At 64.7% G+C, this 8,719-nt stretch overlaps 3 protein-coding genes across 3 annotated transcripts in view; 1 reads left to right on the top strand and 2 right to left on the bottom strand.

Moving 5' to 3' along the window:
• Positions 1 to 404: 404 nt before the first annotated feature.
• On the top strand, positions 405 to 2,677 carry EMIHUDRAFT_366369 (hypothetical protein). Its single transcript, XM_005780483.1, has one exon. It carries the CDS (start codon positions 434 to 436, stop codon positions 2,534 to 2,536), a length of 2,103 nt encoding a protein of 700 aa, XP_005780540.1. The 5' UTR covers positions 405 to 433; the 3' UTR covers positions 2,537 to 2,677.
• Positions 2,678 to 3,881: 1,204 nt separating this feature from the next.
• Positions 3,882 to 4,247, bottom strand: EMIHUDRAFT_47771 (hypothetical protein; the record flags this gene model as incomplete). Its single annotated transcript, XM_005780482.1, has 1 exon — positions 3,882 to 4,247. A coding segment is annotated over one exon (366 nt), but the record flags the coding sequence as incomplete, so codon positions are not given.
• A 3,388-nt stretch (positions 4,248 to 7,635) lies between these two features.
• EMIHUDRAFT_457058 (hypothetical protein) overlaps positions 7,636 to 8,719 on the bottom strand; it is a gene marked incomplete at its 3' end in the record, with an annotated part of 1,992 nt that continues 908 nt past the window's right edge. Inside the window, exons 3-4 of the mRNA XM_005780481.1 lie at positions 8,381 to 8,525; positions 7,636 to 7,686 (exon numbers count right to left, since the gene is read on the bottom strand). Coding sequence (XP_005780538.1) covers positions 7,636 to 7,686; positions 8,381 to 8,525 — 196 coding nt within the window. The remainder of the gene's footprint in view (positions 7,687 to 8,380; positions 8,526 to 8,719) is intronic.

Below are 8,719 nucleotides of genomic sequence, written 5' to 3'. Positions count from 1 at the left end.
ACAAGACACGCGCCAGTCCCGTCCGTGCCTAGTGTCGTGAGAGGGAGTTAAGTTGTAATGACTGCACTCCAAGTGCTCCAAGTTGTAAACCTTCTTTTGATCGCTACGTGTACGCCAGAGAGGACAAGGACGTGTCGTCGTCGACGTGCTGCCGAGCGCTGCTGTTCGATAATCTCTGTGTGTCTCTGGAAGCTGTCTGCAAAGTCCTCCTACCGCCGCCCGTCTCGCCCTGCCTGCGTGTCTGTTCTGCCTCTCCCATCGTCTGTGTGGGTCGGGAAGGAATTTGCCAGTCAGTGGGATTTCCCGCTGCGATCTTTTGCGGGACCAGCGTTTCTTTGCTGCGCGCCACAAATCGCGTTGAATTCTTTTGTTGCTCCTTAGAGCCCCTTGCTTGCTTGCCGGGGTCCTTCCCCGACCACTCTTCTCGGTCACAATGACATCCCGCGCCTCTTCCCGCTCCTGCTCGCGCTCCTCCCGCTCCTCGTTCGTCCTCACTGTGACGAGCTCCACCACCAAGTCCTCCATCTCCTCCCGTGTCACGGCCACCACTGCCGCCACCGCCGCCGTCGCCGTCGCCTGCCTTCTCGCCGCGCCGCGGCCCGACCCCTCGGTCGCGCTCGGAGCCCTGCATTCCGTCGTTGACCTCGCTCTTCGTGCCGTCGACTTCTCCATTGCCGTCCGAGCGCTCGCTGCGCTCGCTGCGCTCCTCGCGCTTTCCGTCACTGCCTGGGCCGTGCTGCCGCATCGTGATCCCGACGTGCTGACGCTCGTCGAGAAAGCGTCGATCGCCCTTCGCCTGGTCCGCTCGATGTGGGTTCGTGCAGGGTGGAGCGCCTTCAGCATCGACCACGCGGCGTACGATGCGGAGCTTGCCGCTGCCAACCCGCGCTTCATGAGCGCCGAAGCCGCAGTCACGCTCATCCGTGACGGCGCCGTGGTGGCCTTCTCGGGAGTGGCGGCCAACGTGGCGCCCAGCCTTCTCGTGGGGGCGCTGCGGCGGCGCCACCTCGCCACCGCCTCACCACGCGGGCTGACCGTGGTCGGGCCGGGAGGCAACGGGGCAAAGGGGAAGGGCATCCTGCGGGGCTCTGTCGAGGAGTTGGCGCTGCCGGGGCTCGTGACGCGCCTCGTTGTGTCGCACACGCTCTCGCTCCCCAAGTTCCTGCGGCTTGCGGAGGGGCCCGACTCCGGCCTCGAGGTCCAGATCCTGCCGCTCGGCATCATCGCGAGGCTCTTCGCCCGACTCGCCGGCGGGCGGCAACCCCAGCTCGTGTCGACCGTGGGCGTCGGCACCTTTGTGGACCCGCGGTGCGGCCGCGGCTCTCCGCTCACGCCGGGCGCGCCGCACCTGGTGGTGCCCGACGCCGACTCGGGCGGCCTCCAGTTCTCGCTCGGCGTCGACCGCATCGACGCCGCAGTCATCAACGCGCCGCTGGCCGACCGGCGCGGCAACCTTTACTCGCACGGCGCGGCGGTCCTTAACGAGTCGTACGACATGGCGACCGCCGCAAAGCGAGGCGGCGGCGTGGTGGTGGCGCAGGTCGGCGCCGTCGTGGACGACGCCGCGGCGCGCGGCATGCAGGTCTGGATCAACGCCGAGCACGTCGACGCCATCGTCGTCAACGGTCGCACGGAGCAGGTGCTTGGCGCCACGTACGGCTCTCCCTTCTCGTGGCTCACGCTGCAGCACGGCGCCGACGGCGTCTCGAAGGGCAAGGGGCTGCAGTCCGCCCGCCTCATGTGCAAGCTCGCCAACGCCACGCCCGTGCGCAGCGACATCGACCGCGCGATGGCGCGCCTCGCGGCGCACGAGCTCACCTCGCGTGTGTCTGCCGGCGCGCTGGTGGACATCGGCACAGGCCTGCCCGAGGAGGTGTCTTCGGTGCTAGATGAGTGCGGCGCGCTGGAGCAGCTCCGCATGGTGGTCGAGACCGGCGTCTTTGGGGGCGTGCCGGCGCCGGGCATGCTCTTCGGCGCCTCCATCTTCCCGGACGAGATGGTCTCCACGGCGGAAGCGTTTGAGCGGATGCAGGGCAGCCTCGACGCGGTGGTGCTTGGCGCGCTCGAGTTTGACGAGGCGGGCGACGTCAACGTGTCCAACAAGCGCGGGGACGTTGCGAGCTACGTCGGGCCGGGCGGCTTTATGGACCTGATCGACTGCGCTCAGCTCGTCATCTTTGTCTGCCCGTTCTCGCAACAGGCGACCATCACCGTGGGCGCCGACGGCTCGTTGAGCATGGCGCGGCAGGTTGGCGCAAAGCTCGTGCCACGTGTGAGCGAGGTGACCTTCAGCGGCGCCAGGGCGCTCGCCGCCGGCAAGAGCGTCCTCTACGTGACCAGCGTCGGCTTGTTCCAGCTCACGCCGCGCGGGCTGCAGCTCACGGCGCTGATGCCGGGGCTAGACATGCGAAGGCACGTCGTCGACGCCGCGCCCGGCGTGCGGTTGCACCAGCCGCCGGGCGAGCCGCCCGCAACCGTTGATCGCAGCATCGTGACGGGAGGGGAGAAGTTCGCCCTGCCGCCACTTCAGCCGTAAGGGGAGGAGTCAGAGTGCGTCATCGGTCATGGAGTGCGTTTAGCGAGAACCGCGAGATGTTTCAGGATCAGCTGTCATTATGTGAGATTCTGTCAATTGGTTCCCTCCCTCCCTCGTATGACGATTAGACAACGTCATCGGAGTCGCGGTGTCGTTTCGAAGACTGTAGATTCAAGAATAAAAGTACGAGAGCGTAGAGGCATGTGCAGGGTGTGCTACAGTAACGAGATTCCCCCGACCACATCCACACCACAGGCTCTATGATAGGGTCTAAGTACTGACGTATGACCCGCAGAGCCGTTGCCGGGCAAGGCAATGCCTTCTCAGACGAGAGGGCCTCTCTCGTTGCTCAGTCCACGTCCTCCACGGTCCCGCGGGGACTGAAGGGGTTGCTGGCCGGAACGTCCACGCAAAAGTCGGCGAAGGACGGCCGCGGGCCCTGCGCGGCCATGACCGCGCGTGCGAGGGAGAGCATCGCACTCGAGCCGGCGTCGATCGCCCCGCCGCCGGGCGTCCAACTGACCTCTCCCTCGCCGTCCGCCTCTCCCCCTCCGCCCGCCTCTCCCTCTCCGCCCGCACCCGCCTCTCCCTCTCCGCCGCCTCCCGGCGCGTCCGCCCGCGGCTCCTCCTCCGCCGCCGGCCCAGAGGGGCTCGACGGCTGCAGCAGCGAGAGGAGGGACAGGCCATCGAACCACTCGTCCCTGCTAGCGGCCGGCGCCGCCCCGCCCCGCTCGGGGACAGAGGCCTCGCCCACTGCCTCGCCTCGCAGCCGTTGCCTCGCCACGTCGTGTTGCGCCTCGTCGTGTTGCCTCGCCACGTCGTGTTGCCTCGCCTCGTAATGTTGCCTCGCCACGTCGTGTTGCCTCGCCACGTCGCTCTGCACTTCGGCGTCTTGGCGAGGAAAAGGCTCAGCACTCGCCACTCGCCACCTCTGGAGCACTTCAGCGACGTGGCGCTCCTCGGCGTCCGCACGCGCAGACGCCGCCCTTGCCGCGTCCGCCGCCGCCGCCGCCTCACCCGCGCTCCTCTCTGTCGGGTCGGCGCCGGCCGCTGGAGGGAACTCCCCGGCCCGACGGCGAGCGCTCAGCGGATAGTCGCGAGGGACCACCGCCCTGCTCGGGACTGCACGCTGACGCAGCACGCTTGGGTGGCGGAAGTCCGGATCCTGCAGCAGCTCGTCGAGAACGCGGCGCTCGAGGACGCTGGCGACCGCCTGCATGTCCACGTCCGCCGGCACGCCCTCCAAGCCAGCCAGCGTCGCCTCCGCGACGGCGGCTGCCTCGGCCTGCAGCCGCGGCCTCTCCGCCGCCGCCCGCATCGCCTCCTCGGTGAGCTGCCGCTCCCGCAGGTGGGTGAGGATAAGGCCGACAAACTCGGGCGTGGAGGCGCCCTCGCGGTGAAATGCCCAGCCGAGGTGGGAGCGGCAGCGCTCGCAGCACGCCATGCTCCACAGGAACGGCGGGAACCAAGAGTGCTCCGCCGTCGGCACGCCCTCAAAGCGCAGCCGGCAAGCCCGCGCCGCGTCAGCCGGCAGCCGGAACCGCGCGACGTCGAACCGCGTGTCGCTCGGGTTGGTTGCGGAGTAGCACCACGCCTCCTCGTCGAGCACGTCGAGCTCGTACGCGTAGACGGCGCGCGCAAACGTGTCGACCCGCTCGGTGCAGAGCTCCTCGGCGGTCGAAATGGGCGAGCCGCATTGCGCGCAGACCAGCGCCGCGGTGGTGGAGGCGTCGCTGTTCATGGCCATGGCGGAACTCCCTCTCACGACACTGGCACGGGACTGGCGCGCACTGGCACCAACACCCGCCTAAGCGACTCCCGCGAGGGCGGCGAGGCGCACTACTCGAGTAGCCGGTCCGTGAGAAGAATTCAAACAACACAACTCTCTCTCACAGCACACAGGCTCGACACAGGTGCGAACTGGCGCGTGCTAGTACTATCACCGGCACACCACCGGAGCCGCCTAAGCGACTCCGTTAAGAACGGCAATGCACTCCGCACCATGCACAATGCCGCTGTCCCCGCACGCTAGCTCGTTCACCGTCTGCCACGCCACGGCGGTGTGGAGAACGACAGACAAGCGCTGCATCTGCAGCCCGTGCCAGTTCTTGGTGGTCCATGTGACCTCATCGAGGTGCTGAGCGTGCGAAAGTTTGTTACTCAGCTGGTCCGCCGCCTGCCGAAGAATTCTGCGGACGCCGTCCCCGAAGCCGCCGAACGTCTCGAAGTCGAGCAAACGCAGGTCGCAATTCTTCTCCCGCGCGAACCGGTACTCGCCCTTCTCGTAGGGGGCCGTCACAGGTGCCCCTGCCTCCGCCTCCGCCTCCCCCTCACTGGTTTAAACAAAATCCGTGTGCAGAATTCTTTACACGAGAGAAGAATTCTTAAAATACACGCCTCTCTCACAGCACACTGGCACGACAAGGGCGCGGACTGGCGCGGACTGGCACACACACGAGAGAAGAATCCATGAGAAAAATACCTTACAAGACCACGCACGCATCATCCCGCGGCCTGGCGGTCGGCGGGATTGCAATCAGTCTTCGCGTGCTGCCTGTCGTTCGCTCGGGCGCCTTCGGGCGTCGGGGTGGCGAGCAGGGGACGCGGCTCTGAGCGCCCAGCGACGCGTGCCGGATGGAGTCCGGCCGCGGGTGACTAGGGAAGTTCGCTCAGGATGTGTGGCAGTCAGTTTGGCTGAGTGTCTTGTCTTGTGGTTCTGTGTGTCGCTCCTGTGTGACCGTCATCGCCCGTCCTGCGTCCACCCATTACCGCGTTGGTGTCCCAGTCGTTGGTCGGACTGTGTTTCGCCTTCCCATCAATCAATCAATCAATACCTCCCGCGGTATTTATACCTCCGAGACCCACTACAAGACCACGCACGCATCATCCCTCGGCCTGGCGGTCGGCGGGATTGCAATCAGTCTCGCGTGCCGTCTGTCGTTCGCTCGGGCGCCTTGGGCGTCGGGGTGGCGAGCAGGGGACGCAGCTCTGAGCGCCCAGCGACGCGTGCCGGATGGAGTCCGGCCGCGGGTGACTAGGGAAGTTCGCTCAGGATGTGTGGCAGTCAGTTTGGCTGAGTGTCTTGTCTTGTGGTTCTGTGTGTCGCTCCTGTGTGACCGTCATCGCCCGTCTAGCGTCCACCCATACCGCGTTGGTGTCCCAGTCGTTGGTCGGACTGTGTTTCGCCTTCCCATCAATCAATCAATCTCGGTGCCTTCCAGAGGCAGCTGCGACCCCGCCGAGTGGACGGCGTCACACAGCAGGTGGCGCGGTGTGCGCCCGTCCACTCCGCGGGGTCGCAGCTGCTTCTGCGCGTCCTGGAGATGTACCAAATCGTCGCCGCCGGAGACGACTCGACGCCGCTGAGATCGGAGATCAAGCTCTGACAGGTCGCACGTCGCTACTTTGACGCCGACGTGACTCACCCGTGCAGATCACATCAGGACACGGTCTCGACACGCTCGGTACGACGCCTGCGACCCGTCTTGGGTCAGGTGGCACGACGCTCATCGCGCCTGCCAGCGCTGCCGTACAGGTTGCCACGACGAGGTCGAGCACGCTTCTATACGCTCGCCCAGCCTTCCTTTCCACCCCATTAGGCAGCCTGGGAACGGTGGCGGTCAGAGGCAAAGCCTACGAGGGGTGGTGGAACCACATGTCACGGCTACTGCCGGCTCGACCCCACGATAGCCTCCGAAGGCTGACTTTGAGGCACCATCATCGGACGATGTCGGCGAGTTGAGTCGCGCTCGCGGTAGCCAGATGACCTATCATACTAGTATCATCGGCCATGGCCGCAGGAAGCGCGGGGGATTCCGCTGGGAGCAACACGGAGCTCCGTTGGACGCGTTTTCAAGATTAGCGTGTCAGAGTGAATTGGAACTAGCCGGTGCTCACGGCTCACGCCGAAATGCGCAGTCTTGGAGAACCCTGTCCACGCCTGAGGATTCTGCACTAGCGATTCTGCCACCCAAGACAGGATTCTGTATGCGGAGGCTCGAGAGGGATTCGTGTCCGTTTCTCCTGATTCTCACTCTCCTTTTCCGGTTCTGCCTACTCGATCTGATTCTGCCCGTCCCCTTTCCACGCACTCAGCCTCCGGGCAGGATTCCTCACCCAGCTTCCGTTTCTGCCTAATCGATCTGATTCTGTCCGTCCGATTCTCGCCTTATCAGATTCTGTCGCGCGGTTGCGGATTCTGCCTCCGGATACCGGAAAGAATTTTCCGCTCTCCGCCGATTTCTTGGCAACCCGGCCGGACTCTCGTTTCCTGATTCCTGTTTTTGCCCGTCGAGGGGCGGTAGCCCGGCCGGCCGGCCATCTGGGCATGCTCACTCAACCAATCACGCTCATGTGTACGCGCCGTATCCTCTGCGCCACCCACTTTGCCATCGAAGTGCGCTCCGCGCTCCGCACAGTACAGTCGCTTTTGAACGGCGGCTCATCACACGTGCGTCAGAGATCTCATGGGCGGTGGCATGGTGGAGCCAGAGCAGTGCGCGGCCGATCTTAATTCTGGGCAGGCGGTCTCCCATTCCCGCGGGCGCTTGGTGCCGGGGTTTGAACGGCATGCCGGCGTCAGATGCAGCTTGGCGCCGGCCTGCGGCGACCCCGCAAGCGGTCGTTGGTGCTGCTCAGCGATGCTCACAGCGGCACGTCTGCTCTTTTGCTGTGGGGAGTGCTGTCTGATTGGGTCTCCAAGCCCGCGGGCTCGCTGTGAATGCACCCGCCAGCTAGGCAGCTCCGCGGCGGTGTGGGTGTAGAACGGGTAGGCTGCTGTCTCGTGTCTCGGGGCTCGTACTAAGTCAATGGGAGGAGTGCTTCAATTTCTTCTTCTTATACGCCCAGCTCAAAAGCACACACGCATCACGACGCCTAGACAGGCGAGACGCGGCGACAGCCGCGGCGAGCTCGTTTTAGAAGCGAGCCGCTCGCAGCGAGCAGTTTTAGAAAAAGGGAAAAGGGGGAGGGTTAGTTTGAACCCGAGCCGAGCTTCGCTCGGCTCCCCCCCGCGCGGGAGCGCCCCCCCCCCCCTCTCCTCGGGGGGGCGGGCAGAGCCCGCACCACACACTGCGCCTTTGCGGACGCCGGACCGAGGCCTAAGCGCTGAGTGCGCTGACGTGAGGCTGGAGCGCCAGAGAGACCCGCGCCTGAGCATGCTGCCGCGGGCGAAGTTTGAGTGAGCTGTGTGAAGCCCCGCGCACACGCAATATCGGCTCAGGAGTTCGGAGAGTCAGGCCAACATAGGATCCCGCCGAAATGCGTAACTCCGAGGAATCAGGAATCAGGAATCAGGAATCAGGAATCAGAATCCCGGTCAAAATGTTGGAATCAGGAATCAGGAATCAGGAATCAGAATCCCGGTCAAAATGTGGGCATCCGACAAATCAGGAATCAGGAATCAGGAATCAAATGGAGCATCAAGAATAGGAAGAGAGACAGGAGAATCGGGAGGGGGGAGCAGAATCAGGAATTGGCTCTGGCTGCCCTAGAGAATCGGAAAGGAAGCGGAGGAAACGAGAATGGAGAATCAGGAAGCTGAAAGCGGGGCCAAGATGGGAGAGTCTGGGGAGAGAATCAGAATATCTGAGCAGAAGAGGAACCTGGGAAGGGGAATCTAGTGAGAGGTAGAATAGCAAGAATCCTTGTGTGTAGTAGAGCAGAATAGGAAAGGCAGAATCCTTAGGCGCGGACAGACTTCTCCATTACTCGAACATCGGCCGCCAACTAGGCCGTCGAGCGAACGTGTCCGGAGAGGCTCTCGGATGGGTCCGGCAGCGGTCCCATGGACCCAGAAGCTCGCCCCGGCGGAGCACTCACGGCTCGACCCCCGCCCCTGGTCACCCAGACGTGCCCTTGGACAGCCGTAGGGGCTCGCATGACGACGTTGGCGCCCGCGACGACGCCCTCCCCGACGACGTCGCATCTGGCAGGGACTACATACTCGGGCGCGGCGGCGCGGAGGATCACATGCGACATGGTTGGGACTCTGAGCGATGGCAGAGGCCTTTTACTGCAAACGAGGACGCCCCGCGAGGCCCCGTTGGCCGGGAGTGGTGAGTGGGACCATAAACAAGCACTATATCCCCTACCGCGACGAGCCCACACACAGCCCAAACCGCTGCCAAACCGGCCCTGGTCACGCAGGCGGGGAGGCTGCCGGGGCGCCCAAACAGTCCCTCA

The sequence above is a fragment of the Emiliania huxleyi genome, assembly GCF_000372725.1.
Source record: "Emiliania huxleyi CCMP1516 chromosome Unknown EMIHUscaffold_214, whole genome shotgun sequence".
Classification (NCBI taxonomy): Eukaryota; Haptophyta; order Isochrysidales; family Noelaerhabdaceae; genus Emiliania; species Emiliania huxleyi.
Note: the sequence above shows the minus strand (reverse complement) of the source record. Positions and strands in the feature narration are given on the sequence as shown.